General features: G+C 48.1%; 2 protein-coding genes across 19 annotated transcripts in view; one reads left to right on the top strand and one right to left on the bottom strand.

Annotated features, from left to right (window-relative positions):
• The window catches only part of BCL2A1 (BCL2 related protein A1), a 60,309-nt gene extending 50,069 nt beyond the window's left edge, over positions 1-10,240 (bottom strand). For 5 of the 14 annotated variants that reach the window (XR_007149602.1, XR_007149596.1, XR_007149605.1 and 2 more), the window contains exon 1: positions 9,913-10,238. Coding sequence is in view for 1 of the 14 variants with exons in the window: in XM_047846656.1 (XP_047702612.1) it covers positions 9,595-9,711 (117 nt within the window). In the remaining 13 variants the exon portion in view is untranslated. Of the gene's footprint in view, positions 1-321; positions 671-6,986; positions 7,050-9,594; positions 9,833-9,912 lie in introns of those variants that run through there. The other 9 variants (XR_007149601.1, XR_007149606.1, XR_007149597.1 and 6 more) reach the window with 7 other exon arrangements.
• Positions 10,241-10,428: 188 nt separating this feature from the next.
• Positions 10,429-27,030, top strand: part of ZFAND6 (zinc finger AN1-type containing 6) — a 73,614-nt gene continuing 57,012 nt past the window's right edge. Inside the window, exons 1-2 of one of the 5 annotated variants that reach the window (XM_047846678.1) lie at positions 10,429-10,591; positions 17,254-17,345. The gene's annotated coding sequence lies outside the window, so the exon portion shown is untranslated. Of the gene's footprint in view, positions 10,592-12,566; positions 12,625-17,253; positions 17,346-20,380; positions 20,478-27,030 lie in introns of those variants that run through there. The other 4 variants (XM_047846679.1, XM_047846676.1, XM_047846675.1 and 1 more) reach the window with 4 other exon arrangements.

The following is a 27,030-nucleotide window of genomic DNA, read 5'->3' as shown; positions in this document are numbered from 1 at the left end:
TTGAAATGCTCTCTCTCTCCCTCTCTCTCTCTGTCCCTCCCCTGTTCACAGGCACGCACGCTCTCTCAAAATAAATAAATAAACATTAAAAAAAAAAAACAGGTTCTGATGAGCGTCTGAGGGGTTACAGAGAGGTTTTCTTTTTCAATACAATTTTAAGTTTAGAGTACTTTTAGATTGATAGAGAAGACATGAAAACAGTGCAGAGAGATCCTATCTACTCCACGCCCACCCTCCCCTGTTGGTAACATCTCACGGAACATGCGTCACGATCCATGAATCAATACGGACACAGACATTGTTACTAACTGCACTTCATACCTGATCCAGATTTCCTTGGTTCTGACCCACCGTCCCTTATCTGTTCCAGAAGCCCGGCCTGGACACCTCGTTGTCTGTGTCCCCCAGACACTTTCTCAGACTGAAATGGGGTAAAAGAAGGGATGCTCTGAAAATACAAATGAGAGGAGCTCTTGGGGGAGACACAGAGCCGGCGTGGAAATCAGTGCGGGACGTGCGCACCACAAGGCACTGCTGGCCTTGGAGGGAAGTTTCTTCTGTAACTTCTGTATCAGAGAGAGAACACGAGGACACGCCCACTGGGCGGATTCAGGAGAAGGGGGAAATGTCCTAAGGACACCACTAGGAAGTAGAGAATTAAGGTCAAGTATTTAAATCAATTAGCTATAAAAAAGAGTAGAACTGGGGCGCCTGGGTGGCGCAGTCGGTTAAGCGTCCGACTTCAGCCAGGTCACGATCTCACGGTCCGTGAGTTCGAGCCCCGTGTCAGGCTCTGGGCTGATGGCTCAGAGCCTGGAGCCTGTTTCTGATTCTGTGTCTCCCTCTCTCTCTGCCCCTCCCCCGTTCATGCTCTGTCTCTCTCTGTCCCAAAAATAAAAAAATAAAAATAAAAAAAATAAAAAAAGAGTAGAACTGATAAATAGAAGATGTATATTTTTACTTTTTTCTACTTCCTAGTGTTTCGCAGTATAGACTTTTTTTTAAGTTTATTTACTTACTCTGGGGGAGAGAGAGAGAGACAGAGAGGGAGGGAGAGACAGAATGAGTGGGGGAGGGGCAGAGAGAGAGAGAGAGAGAGAGAGAGGGGGAGAGGGAGAGATAGACTTCCAAGCCAGCTCTGCACCATCAGCACAGAGCCCGATGCGGGGCCGGAACCCACGAACTGTGAGATCGTGACCTGAGCTGAAATTAAGAATCAGACGCTTAACCAATGGAGCCATCCAGGTTGCCCCAAGATGGTGCATTTTTAAAATGAAAATGAAACCAGACAATCGTTTGAACTCTGGGGCCGTAGCCTGGTAATTACCATTAGAATAAAGGCAAGGGTACACAGGTGGGTTAGGAGAGTTCTAGGTGCAGAGAATGGCCCTCGTCCGCTGTCACAGTGCTTGTTGGGACGCGGACCGGATGGGGCAAGTGGGACGTCCCCTGAGAGGCTGCCTGAGGCAGCATTCCTGCCCTGATGTGGTTATCACATTAGGCCCGCCTTGCATCTCAGAAGGCTGCTTTGGTCACGAGATTCATTTCTCAAGGCAGACTCACATTAGCCAAGGACACAAGCCTGATGTATAAATCCAAGTACCCAGTTTATAAATAAAAAATGAGAAATACAGCTGAGGCCAGAAAACAGTCCAATCATATTAACTCGTGACAAAGAAATTTTGTTATGCTCAATAAATGGAGCGTTGAATAATCAAAGTAGCCTTGTAAAGAATATAAACTAGATGTGATCTAACATAAATATAAACACTGTCTTTTATTTTTTATTTTAGAGAGAGAGAGCATGCAAGCAGGGGAAGGGCAGAGGGAGGGAGAGAGGGAGGGAGGGAGAGAGAGAATTCCAAGCAGGCTCCACGTGGTCGGCACGGAGCTGGAGGTGTGGCTCGATCCCATGACCCTGGAATCATGACCTGGGCTGAAACCAAGAATAGGACGCTCCACTGACCGAGCCACCAGGTGCCCCACACTCTCATCTCACAGTCAGAACGGCCTTGCCAGCTGGACCCGCGAGGACGAAACCTAGCCGCTGACAACTGCCTGTCCCCTGGGACTCCTAGCTGTGGAGTTCAGGGGCACAGGCCTGTGGCCCACAGACGGGGCGTGGGAGGTGCGGGAATTTTCTACCCCAGACGGAAAAGCCTCGCGTACGGTCAACGCAGTTTTCTAGGGAGAGAATCTACAGCTGCCCTCAGGCCCTCAAAGAGGCCCATCGACTAGAGTCAGTGACCCCAAGCTGAGCACGGCTCCACCGGGGTCCTCAGGAGTGAGGTCTGCGATTCTCAGTGACCTTACCCCCTAGCTCAGGAGGCGGCGGGACTCACGGTGCAGACGTATACGCACACATTTGAAAATCTCAATGGAACAGGCCATTTTTTAATTTAAAAAGTTATCAAAACTGATGAAACATGGAGCGAGAAGCCTGACCAGTGAGCCAGGGAGAGACGGAGAAAGTTCCCACGAACACCGTTGGAAAGTCCAAATATGAAGACTGCGCATCCTGGAGAAGGAAGGACGCTACGAGCACACTCGCCATCCAGGTGGCCGTCGGGCATGGGCGAGGTGATGGGTGCTCCTGCCCCATCAGTTCCCAGCAGGTGGACCTTGGGCCCCAGGGGTGGTGGGGGGAGAGGTGGGACCTGCTGCCTCAGTTTCCCCGAGGGCATCCTCCCTGCTGCTGCTGGGAGGGGAGTGTCTGAACGCCAGCCCATCACCGGGCAGACTGGCCCCTTCCTGTCTGCAGAGGGGAGAGAAGAGAGCCAACGTGGGTAAGACAGGACCACGGTGGGCACGGCCGGCCAAGACTCCTCTGCCCGTGCTCTCTCTCGGGGGGGGGGGGGGGGGGTAAGCATCCTCTGGCCCAAGAGAGCCGCCCGGCTCAGCACAGAAGGGAGCGTGTGCCCCGGCCATACGGCGTTTACAATCATTTAATGCAAGCCAACTCGACACTGATGATGAACTGGGCTAGATCGGGTAGATAAAGGTGAAAAGAAAAAGGCAGTGTCAGTAAGCCTACTCATGTGCTATTGTATGACTACAGATCAGATGAAGGGGGTCTTAGTGGGGTCTTGACAGATGCGGAGAACACAGACGTACAATCGACAGCCGTTTCTCATGAACGCTAGGTAGACACATAAAAGTTGTTTCCTTGGCATCATTGTTTTAAAAAAGTGTCTGTTCCCAAGAAATCAGCATTTGTCAGAAATTAGTCCAGTGTCAGATATGGTCAATATTATTTAATTTGGCTTGGACAAATCTGGCTACAAGTTGTAAGACATAAAAAGGATACAAATTAGAAAGGAAGAGGGAAAGCAACCAACTGAAAAATTATTAGAGTATTGCAAAAAAAATGTTAATGTTTATTTGAGAGAGAGAGAGATGTGTGAGCAAGCGGGGGAGGGGCAGAGAGAGAGAGGGAGACACAGAATCTGAAACAGGCTCCAGGCTCTGAGCTGTCAGCACAGAGTCCCACACGGGGCTCGAACTCACAAACTGTGAGATCATGACCTGAGCACCCCCCCCAGGCACCCCTATTAAAGAGAATTTTAAAAAGATCAGTTAAGTGCTTAGATATAAAATAAGATATATAGAATTAAGTACCAATTATATCATCAATGACCTGTTTGAAAATATAAGAAAAAAACTGACAATTTATCCCCAGTATCAACAAAGCATTATATAAATGAGTGAATCATTAAGGAGAAATACGACGATTGTGTGCATTTCTCTTTAATATTTCACTCACTAATATAAAATTAAGGAAACAAAATATGTTGGGAGCCTTTTTTTAAGCCAAATAAATGAAAAAAGAAACCCCTTCAGACCTCTCGATGGGCCGTCCAAACTCTATGAAGATACACATTCCTCTCCCTGCTCCCCCAAACCCTTATAGGCATATGTAATCCCAGTTAAAATCCCGGCAGGATTGTTTCTTTAAAAAAAAAAAAAAAAAGTTTATTTGTATTTATCTTGAGAGAGAGAGAAACAGAGAGAGACCGAGGAAGGGAGGGAGGAGGAGGGGCAGAGAGAGAGAATCCCAAGCAGACTCCATGCTGTCAGCACAGAGCCTGACTCGAGGCTTGAACCCACACGGTGAGATCATGACCTGAGCTGAAATCAAGAGTCAGATGCTTAACTGACCGAGCCAGCCAGGCACCCCTGGCAGGATTATTTCTTGGAAATTGGCAAAATGATTCCAAAGTTAACCCGAAGACATGAACAGATCAGAACTTCTAGGAAAATTCAGAAGAAAAAGAGCCATAGTGGATGGAAAGACAGATTCCGCCGGACAATGAACCTTGTTCTGAGCCGATGTGGGTAACCTATCGCGGGGCTTCGATAAAGCCGGAACCGGTGCTGGGGCAGAATGACAGACCTGACATCTGTTATGCACAAAAAGTTAATACATGATAAAGGAGGCCTCAAGCAGAACCCGGAGGAAGGGGAGGATTGGACAGCTGTCAGGGTCCTTCGTTAGCGATCTGCACATGGGTCAATTTACAACCTTCAATTCATTCCGATATGAAACAAAAAAACCCCAAACTTCAGAAAAATACCTTTCTGGCTTCACAAGAAGGCAAACATACAGACTGATGAATTTCAACTTAAGGAGGGTAAGTGTTACTGCAGACGGAGGGATAGAAGGTGTGAAAACATGTAAGGGAGGAGTCCTGATTTTGCCTAAAGGTGTCAAGAAGGCCTTCAGCATGTAACGTGCCTTTACAGTGGGTTTTGAGGGATGAGTAGGAGTTTGGTAGGGATAAGCCGAGAGTACCTACACAAGAGTAAGGTCATAAAAGGGCTGGAAAATGGATGTAATGAACGTTCATGGATGGGCAGAAGCACGTCCGAGTCAGGGAGTTGCGGCCTGGGCAAGTTGGAACAGCCTGGGTGGTTCTCCAAGTGTGATCCATGGACCCCTAGGGGTCCCTGAAACAGTCTGAGGGGGTCTGTGACATCAAAACTGTTTTTACTATAATACTAAGTCATGATTTGCCTTTTTCTTATGAGCGTACAATAGAGTTTTCCAGAGGCTACGTGATGTGTGGTATTGCATCAGAGAGAATGCAGAAACAAATGAGAATCAGTTTGCCTTTTGTTAAGCCAAATGTTAGAGATGTTCACAGTGGCGCCTGGGTGGCTCAGTCCCTTAAGCATCTGACTTCGGCTCAGGTCAGGATCTCACAGTTCGTGAGTTGAAGCCCCATGTCGGGCTCTGTGCTGACAGCGTGGGACCTGGGGCCTGCTTCGGATTCTGTGTCTCCCTCTCTCTCTCTGACCCTCTCCTGCTCATACGCTCTCTCTCTCAAAAATAAATAAACATTAAAAAACATTTGAAGAGATATGCACAAATGTAACACGGTGTCACTCTTTTTACTGACTCGTATTCTGGAAAACATAGCTAATTTCCATCTGAAATTTATTTTTATTTTTACGTTTTTAGAGACAGAGAGAGAAAGTGTGTGAGCGAGAAAGAAGCAGAGGGAGAGAGAGAGAATCTCAAGCACTCTCCATGCCCAGCGTGGGGCCCAATGTGGGGCTCAATCCCATGACCCTGGGGCATGACCTGAGCCGAAATCAGGAGTCAGATGCTCAAGGGACTGTGCTACCCAGGCAACGCCAACGTGAATAACATCTAAACGAGTTGTTATTACTATTTTTTAAATAAACCAATATTTATTTTTTAAAGTGTCTTATTTTTAATTTCTAATACAACAAACATTTGTAGGTATAACCAACATAAAAGTTTTTTGGGGTCCTCAATAATTTTTTTTAAGTTTATTCATTTTTTGAGAGAGAAAGAGAGGGGTGGGGCAGAGGGAAAGAGTCCCCAGCAGGCTCCACGCTCAATGCCGAGCCTGACTCGGGGCTCGATCCCATGACCCTGAGGCCATGACCGGAGCTGAAATCAAGAGTTGGACACTCAACCGACTGAGCCACCCAGTGGTCCTCAATAATTTTTGAGTGTGAGAGGGTCCTGAGCCTAAAACGTTTCAGAACCTTTGGTTTAGACTCTGATGAAAAGTCACGAGAAGAGACATCCTGCTAACACAAGTCTCTGAGAAGTTTTCCTGGGGGTACTTGCTCCCCACTGCCCGGAGCCTCCGATTCTCATCTGGCCCTGGTGCGTCCCCCACTGAGGTGACAAGGAGGCAGGCCCTTGGAGACAGCATTGAAAAGGTAGGCTGCTGGTGGATTAACACGGCCACAAAGTCTTTGCGAGTTCCTTGCTTTAAAAAGTAGGGTCTCTTTCCCTACTCCTTGAATCTGAGTCTTGTGACCCTCTGTGATCAGCAGAATACGGCAGAAGTGGCATTCAAGCTCACACCCTTTGTATCTCCAAAACCTCCACACTATGAAACGCCCGAGAAACCAGAGACCCAACGGGACAGGTGCACAGCTCAGCGGTCTCCAGCAAGAGCCCAGGGCGGGGGACAGCAGGACTGCCCGGTCCAGCCACAGAATCATGAGAAAGAGTCAATTGTTGTTTCAAGCCACTAAGTTGGGGATGGTTCTTACAGAGCCATAGACCTCTGATGGAGTTGGGAACCAAGAAGTTAGACTCAAACGCGGGTTTGTATTTTATCTCCTACAAACACAGCCAGGGCTCTCAATTCACCACGATTGACATTCGGGGCTGACGGTTCTCTGCAGGGAGTCACTGGGTGACAGCCACACCCCCTCCCCCAGGTGTAACCACCAAAAATGTCTCCAGACATCGTCAAATGTCCCCTGGGGAACAAAACCACCCCTGGCTTAGAACCACTGTTGTAGGCATAACTGTTCTGAGAATAAACCCCCCCGGGGGCTTATTAGACCCAGATGCACAGGTTCATCCCCTAGAGATTCCGATTCACGGTGTCTGGGTCACGGCTCTGCAACCCCAATGTTTTAAATGCTGCGGGTACTCTTACTGGAAGAGTTCGAGACCTGTGCCAGGAGGAATGCGGAACCCGTAGAGGTCTGACCTGCTCAATTTGTGTTTCAGGGAGAGCCTTCTGGAAACAGCTGGAGGGCCATCAGGGTGGGGCCTAGAAGAGAGAATAGGATTGGAGGCTACTGCTTAAGTTCAGGGCAGAAATAATAAGGGGGTGTACAGGGCAGTGGGTAGGGGGGTACATTTCAGAGATATCTCTAAGGCCAAATCCGTGAAATTTGTGACTAATTTGATGTTGTGGAGAGAAGGACTCAAGAAAAGGATAAGGCAAAATGAAAAGGTTCGACGCTTCAAATGATATCATCAAGCAACTGAAAAGACAAACCACAAATGAGAGAAAATATTTGCGAATTATGTATCGGATAAGGCACTTGTGTTCGGAATACGTGAAGAACCCTCACAACCCCAAATAAAAGACGAATAGCCCGATTTCAAAATGAACAAAGGATCTGAATAGACATGTCTCCAAAGAGGATCCACACGTGGCCAATAAGCACATGGAAAGACACTCAACATCGTCAGCAATCAGACAAATGCAAATCACGACCACCAGACACTCGTCCTCACTGGGGTGGGCTATATATAACCCAGACGGGCAGCAGTGTGGCCAAGGGTGTGCAGGCACTGAACCCTCACTCCTTGCCCCTGCAGACGTGACACAGCGCATCCCTTCTGGACACAGTGTTACCAATTCCTCAAGGGATTAAAACAGAAGCACCACAACGGCCCAGTAATTCCAGTGCTAGGTACGTACCCAAGAGAAGTGGAAACCTGTGTGCCCACAAACACCTGTAGACAAGTGTTCACAGCAGCAGTATCCTACCCGGGTCACCTGCCTCGAGGCCCGTGTGCCCAACCGTTCTCAGTCTGGAATGCTCTTCCCCTAGGTTATTTTCATAGGTCACCCCCCTTACCGCTAACAATTCTGTTCAGACCCCACCTCCTCAGTGACGCCTATGCTGACGGCGTGTTTAATACAACCTGCCTCTCCATCCTCAACCCCGCTCTGTTTTCTTGTCTCTACCTCTTACCATCTTTAAAAAAAAATTTTTTTTACATTTTTATTTAGTTTTGATAGACAGAGAGAGAGAGCACACGGGGGAGAAGGGCAGAGAGAGAAGGAGACACAGAATCCGAGGCAGGCTCCAGGCTCCGAGCTGTCAGCACAGAGCCCGACGCGGGGCTTGAACTCACCGACCGTGAGATCATGACCTGAGCTGAAGTCAGACGCGTAACTGACCGAGCCACCCAGGTGCCCCACCATCATTTTTTTTTTAATGCTTTAATTATTTAAGAAAAATTTTTTAACGTTTTTATTCATTTTTGAGACAGAGAGAGACAGAGCATGAACAGGAGAGGAGCAGAGAGAGAGGGAGACACAGAATCTGAAACAGGCTCCAGGCTCTGCGCTGTCATCACAGAGCCCGACGCAGGGCTCGAACCCATGAACCGCGAGATCATGACCTGAGCCGAAGTCAGACGCTTAACTGACCGAGCTACCCAGGTGCCCTACCATCATTTTTTAAAAATGTTTTAATTATTTGAGAGAGAGAGAGAGAGACAGAACATAAAAGGGGGAGGTGCAGACGGAAAGGGAGACCCAGAATCCGAAGCAGGCTCCAGGCTCTGAGCTGTCAGCCCAGAGCCCGACGCGGGGCTCGAACTCACGGACCGCGAGATCGTGACCTGAGCCGAAATTGCACGCTCCCAGGTGCTCCTCTTACCACCTTCTAACAACACAAAACGTACGACTGTTTTGCTTGTATCCCCTCCGTTAGAAAGAAAAATCTTTGTTTTGTTCACTGATGTTCCCCAAACTAATAGAAAATTGAGACCCAGGGAGTTATGGGTATGGCTCAACATCACCGAGTCAAAAATGTGTCTGAGCGGGGATGGGAACCGTGGCCAAGATCCTAAATTCTTTCCACACAGTCCTCCAACGACAGGAGGGCAGTGAAGAAGCTGAAAGAAAACCAGGCTGCAAAATCATTCCTGGTTCCAGCAGAACCCACCGAATGCTTACAATCCACCATTTCCCTCTCTGTAGTTCTTTTCCCATTTCCCACCAAGTAAAGCGAAATACTCAATTTGGCTTCTGGGACTTTCTCCGATATAACCTGGTCTCCGTTATCAGAGACGACACTCTTGGCCAAAATCCCCTTCTCATGGGTTAAGCTAAGGTTTGTGCTTTTAAAATTGAACGTGAATGCCCACCCGACGAATACCTTTAGGCCCCGGGCGAGCTCCCTGCAGGTTACCGCCGTGCCCATTCAACCGCTGACACCAGCCTCCACTTGACATGGGACAGACATTCCCTACTTCGCCCTGAAGCGTCCGTCACCTCACAACACGTCACCCTGTTCTTCAACTCCCGATTGTATCTTCCGGCCTCTTTAGGAGAGCAGGAAAACGCTGCTTTGGGATCCCAGCATGGCCAAGCCCCACGCACTCTGCAGTGCGCAAAGCCAATGCAGGCCACCTCCTCCTTGAAGCCTTTCTGGCCTGCATCTTCTCAACGGTTAACCACTTCTTATCCCCAAGTCCTGCTGCAGGAGACCTAACCTTTACACGGCCAGCCCCGCGAAGATCTGACTCCCCAAAGAGAGACCCCACTGGGGCGAAGACAGCGAGGTACTCACTTCAAGCTTTACATCGTAAACAGCACCAAAAAGCTCAGCAACCCAGATACCTAGGATTCTGATACTGTAGTTTTGAGCATCAACAGTAATGCCAAAAACTCGCGGAGAATAAAACATCAGATCTGAAAACGGAACCCTCCGGCCTCCGCCGGTCGGCCCCACCCTCCCTCAAGGTGGGGCTGAATGCCCTGGAGCTGTGATCTTGGGCCTCCCGCGGGGCTGCCCGGGAGCCTGGGGTCCGGGACACTGCGGGGACGGCTTGCACCGCTCCGCTGGGCGGGGTCTCGGGAGGGCGCGTGTGTCCCCGAGTGCACGTACTTGGGCCTTCGTGGGCAAGCGCGTCGAGTCTCGCTCCCCTCAGCGCGCCGGCGCCCCCAGACTTCGGACCCTGCGCTCGCGGGGCTGAGGGCACGCGGTTGCACGCGGGGCCGGCTCCGCGTCCCCTCGGGCCCAACTGGCAGGTGGAGCACACACTTCCCAGCGCCGCGGGCGGGGGCAGAACGGACCTCCCCCAGGCAGAGGGGGCCGCCGCCGGCCCCCGGCCCCCTCACTCTCCAACCCCGCCGGCGCGCCGGCAGCCGCCGGAGCCGAGTTCAGGAAGCGCCCGCCGGGCGGTAAGGGCGGGGGAGCGACTCCGCGCGGGGCGCCGGCCAATCGCCTGGCGCCGCGGGCCCCAGCCCCGCCTCCGGCGCGCCAGGCCCCGCCCCCCGCGCGCTCGCCCCGCGGCCCCTCCCGGCCGGTAATAATTAGGCGGCGGGCGGGGCGCCGCGTCAGCGCCGGGCGCCGGCCAATCGCGGAGCTCGGGCCCGCGGCCGCGTCACAGGCCGAACAACCAAACAGAAAAGTTTAATAAACAGCGGACGGAGGGCCGGCGGCGGCGGCGGCGGCGGGGCCGGAGCGAGCAGGAGTTCGGCGGCCTCACCTGTCCCCACTCTCCGGCGGCGACCGGCGACCGGCGGCGGCGGGCAGCGCGGCAGGCGGGGAAGGCCGCCGCCAGGTGAGCGGCGCGGCGGGGCCCGGGGGGCCGGGGGGCCGGGGGGCCGGGGGGCCGGGGCCGCTCCCTTCCCCCACCGGCTGAGGCGCGGCCGCGGCGCTCCCGGTCGGGCGGAAGCGAGGGCGGGGGGCGGGCCGGGGGCTGCGCTCGCGGACCCCCGGCCCGGTAGCGAGCAGTTGGCGAGCGGGGGTCCTGGGGTCCCGGGGACGCGGGCCTCCACCTGCTGCGGCCCCGGGGCGGGGGTCCCGCCTGTCACGGCGCGGGCGGGGGGCGGGGGTCCCGAGCGCCCCTCCCCCGCAGCGGCGTGTCGGGGCGTGCGGGGGGGCCGGGCAGGGGCGCCGTGTGACACCCCGGGGGCGCCGGGGTCGGTGGGGTGGGGAGGGGTGGGGCGGGGAGAGGCGGTTAGTGACCGTAGGGCCGCCGTCCGCAGCTTCCGGGGGGAAGCGCTCCGTTCCTGCAAAATGGGCACATCTGACTTTGCCCAGCCGGCTGCCTCCACTTTTTTCCGTAGGCGTTTTACGGTGGAAGGAAGGGAGCGGGCGGGGGGCGGGGTGCCGGCGGCCAGCGTGGGACTGGAGGGGCTATTGTCTGGGCTTCGGTGACCATTTCCTGGGCGTGCGGGTCTGCCCCAGCTGCTCGCAGGCTCCCCGTCGCGCGTGGACGCCTCTCCGCACAGCAGTTAATGCTCAGGAAAGCCGTCTTCCGAAAAGCAAAGGGGGAAAAAAAAAGTATCGAGAGACATAGTTGCTGTCGCAGAAGAACGCACAGCCCCGCAGCGTATAAAGAGAAAAACAGAGTGAAAATCCTGGACTTGTCGCTCCCAAACCAGCAACTGGAATAAAACTTGGATCTGCCCCTGGGTTTCTTATCTGCTCTGTTCCCCCTCCCCCTTACGTAGGTCATCAATCCAGTCCAGTCAACTGGGTGTTTATCATTCCCCTGTTTTTTCCACCACCTACAGGTGTGTGTTCAAGCAGTGGGTTGTCCAGATTGCTTCTTTTTTTTAAAAAAAGATTGTTTTAATGTTTATTTTTGAGAGGGAGACAGAGCGTGAGCGGGGGAGGGGCAGAGAGAGGGAGACACAGACTCCGAAGCAGGGTCCAGACTCCGAGCTGTCAGCACAGAGCCCAACGCGGGGCTCGAACCCATGAACCAGGAGATCACGACCTGAGCCAAAGTCAGACGCTTAACTGACTGAGCCCCAGGCGCCCCTCCAAAAGATATTTCTTTTTTAAAAAAATTTTTTTTTAATCTTTATTTATTTTTGGGAGAGAGAGTGTGAGCAGGGGAGGAGCAGAGAGAGAGGGAGACACAGACTCCGAAGCAGGTTCCAGGCTCCGAGCTGTCAGCACAGAGCCCGACGCTGGGCTGGAGCTCACAAACTGCGGGATCATGACCTGAGCCAAAGCTACACGCTTAATCGACTGAGCCCCCCAGGCGCCCCCAGATTGCTTTTCTTTTAAGTGTTGTGAAAAGAGCGGGTGGCCATCTATCACTTCTTCGCTGGATGATACTGTGTTCATCTCGAGTAGGGTTAGGCACTTGGAAATATTTTGCACCGTGCTTTGCTATCAGCAGCCGTGTTCTTGGGAGCTTTTCTTGTTTTCTGGCTCCTGGCGCACGAGCGCCAGACATTCTCTGGAGTGAACGATGCAGGTAGCTTGCGTTAGGGAGTCTTAGGTGGTCAGGAGGAAAATAGGTGTATTTTAACGGGAGATTCGCAGCCGTAGCGATTGGCCAATAGGTTTTGAGCAGGTGCAGGAGAAACGAAGATTCCCGTCCAGGTGCGTGTAAGGACGCTTTTTCCTTTGAAACTACACTGCGAAGTCGGGCACCATTTATTTGCTCGCTACTTTCTCAACGCAGAAGTAAATACGGTAGAAAAAACCCACTTGATTGCATGTGAAATGAAGCACTCTGTGCCACCCCGCTTTGTGTAATCTCTGGCAAATTCCTTAAACCTTCTCTTTTTCCGTAGCATACTCCTGGAAGAGAAGCCTGTCCTCAGTTTATCCTCCTAGCTTTGCAGACTTCGGGTAAGGGAAGCACCTGTCAGATGGCAGAGCCTGGCTCTACGGGACAGGATTGGGACCCGGGTGCTCTTCTGTGGGCTCACACCGTGTGTGTCCTGTGGAACGTTTTTGGAGAAGGATGTGTGCTCGCTGTTAGGATAAGTTCACCACACATTTGAGTACCTTTGAGTCCCTTATCCCCGGCCCCGCGGGCACCCCAAGGTGTGCCCTCCAGAGCTGTGTGCCGCGCATCAGGCCCCCGGCAGTGCGCTCAGGGGTAGGGGGCTATTCGGTTCTGGAAAATGGCGAGTGTGAGTAATAGGCGTTCATACGTAGCTCCGAGTAACTTGTCAAGGACCCAGTAGAGGGGGTGTGTGGTAGCTTGCCAGCATGTGTAGTTTGCAGAGAGCAGGGTGTGCTTTTTTGGTAGGGCTGTTACACCCTACCAAAAACGCATGTATCCTTCAAATCTCTAAAAAGGCCTCCTTTTTGTGTTAAGGGCAATGTGTGTTTTCCCCCCAAACGTTCAGAAGAAATAGAAAGTTACAAAGAATAGATAACTGTTGTTAACGTTTTGGCCAGTGTACCCCCAGCCTTTTCGGTCGTGGACGTTCTGGACGGTTGAAAGTGGAATCGTAAACCACACTAGACTGCCTCTCCCTTCACGACTTTCCCCAAAGACGATCTGTCTCCGCACTTCTGTTGTACACAGGATGGCACCAGTAGTCATCCGCGTGGTACCCTTGCCCCAGTGTCCGCTCTCCTGTAGTCTGGGCGCTACTCCTGTGGACGGCAGTAATTTAAATGTGTACATCGGAGGCTCAGCACCCTCTGATGACTTTCAATGCACAAAATAAAGTTGAAACTTTTTACTGTGGCACCTAGACCCTAGAGCAGTGATGTCCAATGGGAATATAACGGGAGCCACATAAGTAATTTAAAGTTTCCTGATAGCCGTGTTAAAAAAAGAAACAGGTGAGATATAATTTGCTAAACGCAAAATATTAGGATTTCTGTAAGTAATTGGCATAAGAAGTTATCGAGATGTTTTACTTAACTTTTTTTAGACTGGCCTCAAAATCCGATATGTGTTTTCCACATGACATGCAGCTGGGACTCGTGTCAGGCTCTGTCGGGACAGCGTTGCCCTGGGAGGCCGGCCCTGCCTTGTCCCGAGCCCCGCACCGCTGTTGTCCTGGTCTGTTTGGGCTTCCTGAGCATGCCGAGCTGCTGGCGTCAAAGTTGTCGGGTTTTCCTGCCTGGCACACTCCACCGTATTTCTGCTTGGATGGCACTCCTTCAGGGATGCGCTCACAGGCCACAGTCCCTGCCCACTGGGTCACTCTGCCGCGCTTCTCCTAGAACCTGTCCTCTGACGCGGTTTGCTTGGTTCTTGTCTTCGACCTGAGGGCAGAAGTTAGAGCCACAGGTAGTGGCAGGGTTCTGCCAGGGCACGTGCCATTTCCATCCTCCTGTGGTTCCTCACCTGCTGGGTGTGACTTGTTGCTTTATCTTTTTGTCACCGTCACCCTGTGGTGAAGACGCTCTTAAGAGCTACATCTTTCTTTAGGATTCGATCTGTCTTACAGAGTCAAAGCAAGTGAACATTTTTTGTCTTTTTAGAAATATTGCCAAATCTTACTTTAAAAATTTAACTAGCATTGTAATACACAGTTGGCCAAACCAGTATAAAGTTTACCAAAAAATGTGAGACAATACACGTCTTCTCCATATCCTTACCAACACTTGATTTTCTTTCGTGCCTTCCCTTTTCATAAGATTCATGATGTACTTCTTAGATTAATTATGATGGTGAATGGAGTGGTGGGTATTGTTTCGTCTAATTTGTCTTTTACTCATTTGGGGTGGTGTTCTATCCTTGCGATGCCTTTTTATTCTTTTATAGATTTAGGATAGCAGCGTTTTGTCACACGCTGAACTTCTTTTCCCTGGTTCTTCATTTCCCTTCTATTTGCTTACGGTGTTTTGTGTTTTTTTTTAAACTTGAGTTTTTACCTTTTAAGAAATTTTATGGCTTCTCCTTTACTTTTGTACTTAATGGATTCTCTTGTCCAGATAACTGTTTTCTTCTAGTTCTTTTGTGGTTTCATTTTCACATCTACCTCTCTCTATTCACCCGGGGCTTGTTTTGACGTAATATGTGAAGTGAAATAACCTCCCTTATTTTTCCTCGATAATTAGTTGTTTTAGCCCCATTAACAAAAATCTTTTTCTTGTTGCCTTGAAATAAAGCTTTTATCGTATACTGAAAGCATATATATATATATATATATATATATACTTGCTTCTTTTTAGCTTCTGTTTAATATGAAGGACTTGATACTGGCACGCATTGTTTTAGTAATTGGGCATAATAATGTATTTTTATTTTGTTGCTGTAAGTCTCCCTCCCTTTTCCTCCCCCAGTTTTTGGCTGTTGCTTTGTCCTTGGGATTTTTAGTTGATTCCTCAGGGTCTTCACTTTTTGAGGGGGGGTTGAATTTTTACGTTAAAAACGTAAAATCTATTTCTACGCTTAATGGTTTGTGTTGTGTAATAATAAAAAAGTTTAATGCTGTTAAATTCTCCTTTGAGCAGGGCTTTAGCTGTGATCCTTACATCCTGACACGTGACAGATAGAAGTATTTACTTACCAGTCTTCCTGGCAGGTGCTCCGTGCTGGGGGTGGGGTGGGGTGGGGTGGGGTGGGGTGGGGTGGGGTGGGGGGTGCGTGGTACTGAGGCTGCCGCCGTGAACTGTCCGGGGCCTCTGCTTTCAGAGTTCACGGTCTTTGGGAAAGCGAGGCTGTCGACAAACCAATGAATAAAGAATTTTTGGACTTTGGCAAGTACTAGGAAGGAAAGAAATTGGGTGTGCTGATAGAGATTGGAAGGTGCTAATTGGATGTCCTGAGAACGTGTTTGTGAGGATGTCACATTTAAGCCCGATGTGGTACCAAGGTTTGTTTGGGGAGTTTTCTTTAGCTTCCCCAATCTTCCAGAACATGAAAATAATAATATAATAACAATAACGGCGGCACACTGAATGTCTCTGGCAAAATTGTCTGGTAAGAGTGGCCTTGTAAATAAATAGTTTTGAGCCCAAAGCTTGTGCCGTGGAGAATTCGGAACTGTGACGCAGAGTTCTAAGATCCAGAAAGAGCTGGGGGAGGCTTCCAAGCACAGAGAGCCGCTGGCCCAAGGAGGGCCGCAGAGCTTGACCTGATTAGGGTTTGACGGAAGGTTGGCATGACTGCAGTTTGCTGAGCGGGCAGTGGGGCTGCCGGGGGCTACTTAGGGGGACTCACATTGTGTCCTAGACAGGGCTGCTTCCGCTCCCCGCCTTCCTGTCCTGTCTGCTTTCTGGGACCCGAGTCAGCCTCCTCCTACAAGTTAGATTATCTCACCCCTTGCTTCTCTCCTTCATGATTTCTACCGTGTTTTCAGTTTTCCTCCACTCAAGACCTTTGCATAGGCTGTGCCTTTTTGCTTAATTGTGAGTTCCTTGAAGCTCCTTCCTTAAAGGTGCCAAAAGAGGTGTAGTCCTTCCGCTGGCTGTATTTACTCATTTCATATCGGACATTTCCTCTGCAAACATTTGTAATAATTGGCAATTCATTAAGTGTGTGTGATTTGTCTTATTTCGTGTCTGTTTCTCCCGCTGGAGCTGTTGTTTCCAATCTGGTACATAGCCACTTGTGGCTATTTAAATTAAGTACAATTAAGTAATAGTAAACATTCAGTTCCTCAGTCTACTAGTAACATACCAGTTGCCTCGCAGGCACACGTGGCTAGTGTGGACAGCAGAGACAGAAATTTAAGTAGCTACTGGTTGTTGAAATATGGCAAGTCCGAGTTGGTCTGTAAGTATGAAATGTGAACTTGATTTGCAGTACAAAAAAAGAAAAAGGCAACCTCAGTTTTAAAAATGATTACTTATCGAAGTAATGCCATTTCATGTGGTTTGTGTTAAGTAAAATACATGACGACAGTTAATTGAACTATTTTAACGTCTTAACGTGACTCCCGGAAAGCCGAAAATTGCTGTGGCTCCTGTCACATCCCTGTTGGACAACAGAGCTGACTCTGGACCCTGAGCCTCTCCAGGGGCGGGACAGTTTGTGGTGGCGTCCACAGCAGCTCGTGGTGCCCAGTGTGTAGTAGGGGTTCAGAATGTTTGATGAGTTAATAACCTTCGTATTGACTTTGAACATTACTTTATAGTCACCCGAGGATGTTACCTGTTCACCTTGTGCATTTCAAAATTGTTAGCTGTCTGTGAGTATAATTTTAAAAATTTTGGGGGCGCCTGGGTGGCGCAGTCGGTTAAGCGTCCGGCTTCAGCCAGGTCCCGATCTCGCGGTCCGTGAGTTCGAGCCCCGCGTCGGGCTCTGGGGCTGATGGCTCGGAGCCTGGAGCCTGTTTCCGATTCTGTGTCTCCCTCTCTCTCTGCCCCTCCCCCGTTCATGCTCTGTCTCTCTCTGTCCCCCAAAAAATAAATAAACGTTAAAAAAAAAAAAAAAATTAAAAAAAAAAATTTTTTTTCCATGCCTGTTGTAAAAAAACAGCTTTTTTTTTGACAACTATATAAAAATTAATCTCATTAAATAATTAGTGTGGATCATTTATCTTTTTATCTTTTATTTTTTTCTAGCTTAGGCTGCTAAGGAGAGAGGGAACCTACAAGTCGGCCAGTCTGTTTTCCATCATTTTTCTGTGTCTAGCAGTTTCCTTCGATCGTCTGTGGCATGTTATTTGGCACACGAAACGTTACAGTTATTCCGTCTTAAGAGTTGAGTAGTGTGATTGCTTCTTCCTTTATTTATACTTAGGTCCTGATACTGTGATCCCTGTTCCTTTTTCGTTTACATTTATTGGTGACCTTGTTTATCCCATTAGATTTAAAGCAAGGCAATTTATTGTCTTCTAGAAAGACACCTCAGCTTGTTTTGTGCTTTTCTACCCTTAATGTTCCCTTTGAGATTAGTAGTTTGCTGAAGGGGCCTTCACCACTCCCTTGCTGCCAGGGCTCACCTTTTGTCGTTTTCCTCTAATGGACGGAAGACACACATCAGGAGTTGGAAACTCAAATACGGGCCTCACCTTTGCAAGCAGTGCATATTTGTCAGGGAAATACTTCTTTAAGTATACGTGTATATATTTTTCCCCCATTCGATAGTGGTTTTCCGACCATATCTTTAGTGACCCGGTCATGCTCTGAGAATGTCAAGCTGGCCCTTTTATCAACTACTGCATAAACCCACCTGTTGGTGTCCAGGGATCATGCCGAGGATTAATTTCTGTTGTAAGAGGAATAGTTTGAGCTATTCGAAGCCCTTTAAGATACTAAGAAAGCTTTCACCCTATCCTGCCCTGTACCAGACCAAAAGTTAATGTGGGCCCTTCCTCTTTAGGGAGGGTGTTTTTAAAGCGAGATGGGACCAGGTTGTTCTGGCTTGTTATCTTCTACACTCTGGTCGGTTAATAGGTTTGGGGAAGCTTCTGAGCTCCTCCCCCACCAAGAATATACTGTGTATCCTTTGAACACTCAGTGTTCAGAACGTGGTATTGTCACATGCAATCAGGGAGCCTTGGAGCTTTCGCTGGCCTCTTGTTCCTATGAAGCGATACTGTTTTCAAATAATCTCGGTCGTGGTACTGCTTTCCTTTTACCTAGTTTTGCTGTTTTCTTCTACTGATTGAGAAATGGAACAAAATCCTCGTATTTTTAAACTGTGAGCCACCTAAAGTGGTATTTGTCACCATGAAGTTCTTCCAAGTGGGTCCTAGAGATCTTCGAACAATCCGGCATAACTAAGTCCGTATCTCTTTATTGGTTACAGATCGAGAGGGGTCCCGGTATTATTTTAGTGTATGTGATAGGTGCCTATTTTATACAAATAATTAACTCTGAAGTGAAAAATTGATGTCAGAGCAAAGGTTTTTTGGTTCCTGTAACTGTGTACTAATTTTATGCTTGCCACATTTTAAGATTTAAATGTTTGCCATCTTTTTCTATAACCCTATCAAACTGTGGCCATCTAAAACGTTTTCTTTTCCAGGTTTTATGCTGTAACTCAATTTATGTACCCTTTCCGTACCTGCTCCTGTACCTCTTCTGCTTCCAGTGTTCTTTTGCAAGAGTGTCCACACAGTGGGAAGAAAACCTGAACTTGACTCGTGAAGTACTGAGCATTCACAGCAGTGAATCCTTGCAAAGGATCTTGGGACTAGGCCTCTGTGAATTGGCTCTTTCAATTTGTCCACTTAAAAGGCATAATAGATGATGCAGCTGTTTGGGCTTCTGCAGGGTATTATTCCATATTCATGTCTAGTTGCAATTATGTGCATTTTCAGTTTCATACAGACTTCTCTTTGTATTCAAAACAAGTTTGTTGGCTTTGTGTTGTAGTATATGGGTTTTGTGTGAGGAATGACGCTTGCAAGATTCTGAGCTTTGTAAACCGTACGTTTAACTTAAAAAATTGTTGTGGAAACTTACTGAAAGTATTTTTAAGAAGAACCACTTGAATTTGCCTTACTCTTTTGGTTTTTCTCATAAATCAGCTAAAATTTTTGGTAGAGGTGAAAATTACACTTCACTGAACAAGTTGAATGATGCTATTCGGTCAGGTAAGGATTAGTGACAGTAATGGTTGATGGGCCAAGGAACTAAAACATAAGCAGTTCTAACTTAAGTAAAGATAGTAAAATATAGCACACTTAGTAATGTATAGAGTCACGGTCGGTCTTTTTGTTTGTTGAAAAATCCGAGTGCTTATGTAGAGACTGTAGAGTCTCTGGAGGTAACACTAATGTGACTTCGCATTTTCCGGGGCGAATATACCCTACCTTTGGCTGCACCTCGGCGCGCCCTTGCCCCCTTAAGTGAACGAATGCTCCAGTGGGCTGCAAAGTTTGGTCTACCTTTTTTAAAAAGGCAACCGTAATTTTAAGTATAAGGCAACTTCAGTCTTCCTGAACTTTGTATGTGGACATGTCTTTGGAGCAGGTTGCCTTTCCCTTTTGTGGATGTCGGCTTGCAGTGGCTCCGTGTTGGCCCTGGCAGAGTGCTCAGGTCAGACCGCTAACCCTGCTAATACGGAAATAGTGTTTCTGCCTCCGTGTTTCCCTTCCCTTTTAAGTAGAGATGTCAGGGTTTGATGTCACCAAAATTTTTACTTTGTTGTGATGCTGAGAACATAGTATCAGTGAATTTGGTAACTTAGAAATATTTTGCAGCTAGGATTTTAGTGCTGTATATTTTCCATGCCTGAAATCGTCGCATTTTTAAGTCCCAGAGGAAACACTGTTTTGTTCCTTTTAGCAAAATTTTGCAGTGGATTTTCTGTTGCCACTTTAAACAATTCAGGCAAAATGCGAACTCTATTGAAAAAGGAGTCTGTCTTGTAAAGTGTAACTTTACCTTCGTGGCTCTGTAGAAATACAACATGATTTAGGCTAAAAGCATTGCATTTTAAACAGTTGGTCACTGAACTGCAAATTAAAGCTGCTTCTGTCAGGTTTTCGTTGCCGTTACGTAGAGTATTTATTTTTTTGCCCAGACAAAAGAGTAAGCAAACAGGATGTGATGGGAAAACTGAAACACGACCTCCTGTTCCTTTAAGAAACCAGCTTATCAGGGGGTCTTAGTGTGTGCGGCCGAACCTGCTAGCAAGGAAAAGTTCTTTAAGATGACGGATGTGCGCCGCCTCCAATCACAGCGACGGGCCTGGCCAGCGGGGCGGGGCGTCCCGCCCTCGGCCAGTAGCCGCGCAGGAGGAGGAGCTTGCGGCTCAGGCTTGGTTGCGGCGGAGCACAGCTTCAAGTGAAGTTAATCTGAGGGGAAGCAAACAGAAAATTGTGCAGGTTTTGTGGGTAGGATTTCTGTTCCGATCTTTTAATAACCCTTTATTTTACGCTCTTGCTCCTGTGTGCTGCTGTGTATGCTAGGTTTTGTCACTGTGGCTGTTTTCTGACGCAAACCGAACATTAAAATCAAGCAGGGAAGCAGAACAAAAGGGCTGTTTGCACAGGAAATAGGTGTTGAGAGAATCAAACTTGACTTTGTTTTATCGTGATCTTCAGTTCAGAAATCGAGTGTCACTGAGATCGTGGGGATCGAAGTCCTCTCCGGCGACAGGCTTTCTCTGGGGCTGGACGTGGGAGCAGTCGCTTGTCGGCTTTATAAATGACATCTTGAGGTGTGTGGTGGGTCGTTTTCCGTAAACTTGGGGTGCTGAGTGCCGGGAGAGGCTCCTGCGGTGCGCGCACGTTTCTGGTGTCCAAGGGACTGAAGTGCCAGCCCTTTGCGTTCCTTCTTTGCCCCCGGGGCGCCCTCTCCCCCGCCGCCTTCAGGGTAGCGTAAGTTTGGAGATTTAGTGGGCTCGTGATTTTGCTTTTCAAAAGCTCCTCGAGTGCATTCCGTGTAGAACGAGGTAAAACTGCCTTCTCCTTCATTCAAACTTCCTTTCTTTGAAGGGTAGAGGTAAGAAACGCCCTTTCGAAACAGGAAATGGATGCATTGATAGTTTCGAAGGCCACAGTAGGCGATCAAAACTTTGTAAAAAGTACCTGCGAGTCTGTCGACGCTTTTTTACTGGTAAATAACTACAGCGGTTTGGGTACCGGAGTGTTTTCTTTACCTTGCTGCCCTTTGATCTAGAAATCGGGGAGTAAAAGTGAACTTGAATAATCGCCGGCCGAGTGCCCGAGCGGAGCCCAGCCGAGCCGGCTCAGCGTCGCTCAGCGTTGCGGCCAGCGTAATTAACTGCGTTTGCAGGACCTCGCTGCACCTTCGGTCCCGCAAAGCTTTTTGAATCAGTGCTTGCCTGTTCTGGCATCGCTTCAGCCGTCCCAGAACAAGGATGGCAAAATCGGAAGAAGTCGCCCACAACGCCCGTCGGAGCCTTGTGTGGCGCTGTTACTGTTTCCCTCTTGTGTGCTTCACCGGGTTCTTGGGCTTTCCCCACCATGGTCAGTTAGTGCGGCTTTACATTCTCTTTCACGAAGCTGTACCATGCGGTAAAGCTATTTTAATTTTATCGTTCTGTGGGCTTAGTGGGACCTTAATTTACCCAGTCCTTTGCCTGTACTGCATGCAGACCGTTCCCACTTTTTCACCGTTTGGAACAGTGCTGCCTTAAACAGACTTCTGTTGGTACGTTTCAAAAGGTGTCCTCTTTCCCCGTCCCACCCCAAGATTATCTTTCCTTTGGAAGAATCCCCGGCGGGTTTACCTAGGTGGAAGGACACGACGAACACTTCAGTGGCCGCGTTGCTTTCTACACGCAGGTGGTGCCAGTTCATGCCGCCACCGGCGGGATGTGCCTCACGATGTCTCCAGTGGGAAATGCCCCTTAAACGCTCTGCTAGGGTGCCCCTCTGAAGCTCTCTGGTTCGGTGATTAGCTTTTGCCTAAGCTGATAACCTACTTTAAGTCCCATTTTCCAAGTTGTAGATGACTCTAAATCCACTGTCTGGACGTTGAAATGAGCTGAAGAAAACTGGGCACGTTTTTTCCTGCGTAAGTGAACAGTCACATCGTCGTGGGGTATCGTGCGTGTCGCTGCCAGTGAGTACCAGGCTGCCGTTGACACAGGTCTTGCAGTGGGCGCTCTGTCCCCTAAGCGCACGCAGAAGAGGTGCTCTCCCCCCGGGAGCTGTACGCAGACATTGCGGAGGGGCTGCTGGGGGGCCGCCCACACCCCTGCCTCTGCACAGGTGCGGACAGCCTTTGTCGCTGCCTGTGCACCTCCGGGTTGCCGGGAGGCTAGAGAAACGGAGCTGGCGCGTGTCGGTGTGCAGCCTGAGATGGCATGCGAGCGCCTTTCCGGTGTCTCGTAGCTTTTCAGTTCGATGCCAGGACTGTGCGCACGCAGCCGTTCTCGACCCCGGTCCCGTCTGTCTTCGAGAGCCCTCTTTGTTGGGCACCAACTGCTGATCTTGTGCCCTGGGCAGCCCGTGTGTATGCAGCGGGGAGGCCGCGACTGTTGGGGTTATGAACTTGCTAACCGATGTTCTGGGTTAAAGTGGAAAAGTTGTTTGACAGCAAAACTCAAGACAACTAAAAACACTGAGTTAATTGATAAATGGGAGGCAGGCTGTCACTCCCTGACGCGACAGTAGTTGACCACGTATATAATCTTAGTCTAGTTCAGCTGCAGTTTAAATAATTTAACTCATTTTCTGTGAGTTTCTGTCTCAGCTGCCAATAACATCGCCTCTCCAACTTCCAGAGCTAGTCTGATGTCGCTGTGTTGGTCATCGTGTTTGTTTCGGGGGGAAAACTTTTTTTAATGTGTCATTTTGTTTGTTACGGGTAAAGAGTTTTCAGTTTTCCAGACACTTGGGTTTCCCTAACAGTTGAGTAAAAGAAAAAAACTTCAGTCATCGGTTTTAATTAGTGAAAGAATTACCACGAAATGCATTTTTCTACGCATTTAGATTTTGTGGACGTGTCAGAGTTTACACAGATAAATACCTCATGAGCAGAACCACTGTTTGGGCTTCCCTTGAATATTTAAAGTTTGTGTTAGTGCTTAAATACTTAGATCACGGATATTTTTTATTCTTGGTCTGAAACCAATATACTAAAAGTCTGCTCCTCCCTGGTTGTGTCAGGCCGAGGCCAGTACGGTAGATGCGTGGCAGAGAGGCAGATGATCATCGGTATATTGGTTTCATTCACAGGTAGAAGCCAGTTTCCTGGAGGGAGAAGAAAACTTTAAAGGATCTAATGTTGAGGCAAGATAAGAATAGTGATAGCTCCATTTTATTCCTTAACAGTTGGGGAAGAAAGTGATCTAGAGGGGTTAATAACTGCATTCAGAGTTTCTATTGTTAGTCTCCATTCAGGGGGAATGCAGCATTTTTTTTTTTCCCTCTGCTGACGCAAGGAAACAATGTTAATAGGCAGTAAGTTGGTAAAACTTGAAAGAACCTAGAACCAGTGGCTTATATCCATCTACAAGGCCTCCCTGTTCTGTGTGATGGGGGACGTGGCAGTTTTGCAGCGTTTTCCTCTATGGCTTTTTTATAAAAAATGGGTCAATGTTTTAGGAAGTAATTGTTTCTTGATAACTTTGCAGCAAGTGCTTATTAACTGATGTATCTGTGAACCTGTTGGACTAAATCTGAATTTTTGTGTTTGGATGTCATTAGAAAAAATGAACTTGAAACTTTTTGGCAAAAAGGAGCAGATCTATCTTTCTTTATACCTTTTATATTTTGTCCCTGATATAAGCACCTTCCTCCCCCACCAGTGGATTTTTGTGGAGTGTGTATTTAATTACTCAATAAAATTTAGCACCATTAACAACTTTTTCCTTCTTGAAACTCTTCCCATGAGTGTAGTGATATTATTGCCTTAGCTTCTGTTTGCGATCTCTGCCTTTTGCAAATGTTTCTTCTTTATAGCCATTAAATACTAAAATTTAATAGGATTCTGACCTTAACATTCTTCCCAGGCTATACTTCTTGGGTGACCTCCAGGACCATAGCTTCAGTTAACCGCCTGTACTGTATATAGTAACGGTCCCAAGATCTGTATCTCAAATCCAGATTTTTTGGTTGCACTTGAAACCCGTATTCATCCGGCTCACAAATGTGTCTTCCAAAACTAGATGAAACTCGGCAAGCCTACATTTTAGCTGCTTTCTGCTTTTTGTAGCTCTCCCAGCAGTATCTTACAACCCTCCCTTCCCCCCTGTCCCAGAGGGTGGATGGTATGCAAAAAAGCTGGGTTTTGTTTTGATTCTTCCTTCTCCTTCACCCCCAGTGAGCCCTGACTTCCTATCAGTTTTATACATTTATTTATTCTTAAAGATTTTTTTTTTTTAAGTAATCTCTACGCCCGTCATGGGGCTTGAACTCAGGACTCAGAGATCTAGAGAGGCTGGCTCCGCAGGGGAGCCAGCCGGGTGCCCCTCCTATCAGTTTGAAATCCGTTGTATTTCAGTCCGCCCACGGTTTCTCTTCACTGTCTTTGCTCAGGCCACGCGGAGGCTTCTCATTTACATCGCTAAAGCCGGCTCTTCCCTAATCTTCATCCAGTTCCGGCTCTGCTGTACGTTCTTCCCCGTTTTCTCCTCTCAGAATTCTTTAGTGGTCCTCCTAGCTCTTTGAACTTCGTGAACTGCCTCCGGTGAATAATAATATCGGTTGATTCTGCGCTCAGCATTCTCTGAGGTAGTCCCCAAACGACTCGGAGACGTGGCGTTACCTTCATTCAACACGTGAGACAGTTTGCAAAGGCTAACTTGTGTTTGTCCGAGGTTGACTCTGCTGGTGGGCGGCTGGCACACTTTGAACTCCGGTTTGCCAGACCAGAGTCCTTTCTCTCGACCGCCAAGCCTTCCCAAGCCGGCCCCTGCTTCTCCATCCCCTTCTTTCCCAGCCGCTTCATTTTGTGCTCTCACCAACGACTTGGAGTTCCCCCTTCCAGGGCATCTCAAAACCAGTTGCCTGAGTCTAAAAGTGCTTTAAGGGTTTTCAAAAAAACATTTTTGACAATTTTTTTGAACGCTCCAAAAAAGATATGACACTTTAGCATCCCCAGGATAGAAGAAGATAAAAGAACGAGGCATACGAAAGATACAGGTAGTTTTCCAAAAGCAGCTGGTTTTGAATTTCAAAGCCATTGAAATCCTCACATGTAATAAAAGCTTGGGACCAAGCTGTGTCAGAGGAAGATGAGGCCAAGTGCAACAGCACCTTATCCGAGCTGTTGGGAACGCTAACGACCTCCTTAAATCGCTGTCGATGTAGACCTTGTTCATTTCCGCAACCCGGTGAAGGAAGCATCCACTTGTGAACACAGGTCCAGTAAGCCACCGACTAGTAGGTGTCACATCCGATGTTACGGCCTCAAAACAGTTAAATACTGCAGCTAATTTGACCTAGAAAGAGAATTGAGGTAAACTGAGACCTAGTTGATTTCGAATCATTTTCATTTCAAATATTTTCCTTCATTCTATTTATCTCTACCACCCCCTCCAACATGTTTTAAGGCAAGAGGACTTTTATTCAATTAAAAAAAAAAGTGCCTTTTCATCTGTAGCTTTGAAAGCAACCTGGTGTTGAAAGAAAAAGGTCAAATGGGTAGGACTTTAGAAATGTAGGTAAATACTCCGTTTCTGAACGGATCGAATCTCTAACTGTAGTTGGGGCTTGATGTAATTATAAACTTTTAATTAAAATTCATAGTTGTCCATTATAAAAGCAGAAGTTTTTGTGGGTTGTTTTGTGTTGTGTTGTTTCTGCCATTAAGATATTTTAGAGGCAGGAAATTCCATACCACTCTCAGAAGTTTTAATTTGCCATATTTTAATATCCAAAATAATCTTTTGCTGTTTTCTTAAATAATAAACATGCAAGCTAATAGTTTACTTAATAGATTTTAAGTGTTACCTATTGTAACGATTAAATAATAACATAATTTGAAAACGTAGAACTTAGTTTTGCTGAATAGAATACATAACAATTTTTCTTAATTTTTTAGGTAATGGCTTAAAATGTATAATATGTATCTCTTTTGTGAATTTTTTTAACCTTTTGTTTTTGAGAGAGAGAGAGAGAGAACACAGTGCGAATGGGGGAGGGGCAGAGAGAGAGGGAGACAGAATCCAAAGCAGGCTCCAGGCTCCAAACTGTCAGCACAGAGCCTGATGCGGGGCTCGAAATCACAAACTGCAAGGTCGTGACCTGAGCCGAAGTTAGATGCTTAACCGACTGAGCCACACAGGCGCCCTTGATGTATCTCTTTTCTCAATGAATATCAAATCTCAGTCGCTATGCAACTTTATGAAATAGAATCATTTTGAGTGGGAAAAATTATTCTTGACAGATTATTTAATCGCCTAAAATAATAGCTTCACTAAGCAAATTCTTGCCAAGCTGTGTATACTGAGGCTAGTGTCTGAGAGGGACAGAGAGAGGGAGAGAGAGAATACCAAGCAGGCTGTCAGTGCAGAGTCGGATGTGGGGCTCGAACTAAGGAACAGTGAGATCACAGCCCGAACCTAAACCAAGAGTCCAGTGCTTAACCGACTGAGCCCCCTCCCCCACCTTTTTATTTATTTATTTGTTCGTTTATTTACTTATTTTATTTTGAATGTAGAGCAAAAGCTTTCTTCTCTAATCTGAAAAGGAACAACGCTGAACTGGTAAAGCAGAGAGGAACAGAGACTCTTAGACGACTTCCACCAAAGGTTTCCTGGTTCAGCGGGTATAATTTCCTGCTTGTCCAGTGAGCTCCACCTTCCTGGGTTCTTGGGGTAGTGCAGAGGTGTGGACAGCACTCTGGTTGTGGGGTTGGTGCAGCTGAGCCGCGGTGAGGTAGTGAAGGCTTCTGTGCAGAGAAGTGGTGACAGCAGTGTCGGGTGGGGGGGAGGGGTCGGAAAAATCACATCTCCTTTCCAACAGGTTATCA

This window comes from Prionailurus viverrinus, unplaced genomic scaffold, assembly GCF_022837055.1.
Source record: "Prionailurus viverrinus isolate Anna unplaced genomic scaffold, UM_Priviv_1.0 scaffold_40, whole genome shotgun sequence".
Taxonomy (NCBI): Eukaryota; Metazoa; Chordata; class Mammalia; order Carnivora; family Felidae; genus Prionailurus; species Prionailurus viverrinus.
This window is presented reverse-complemented; position numbering and strand designations above follow the sequence as displayed.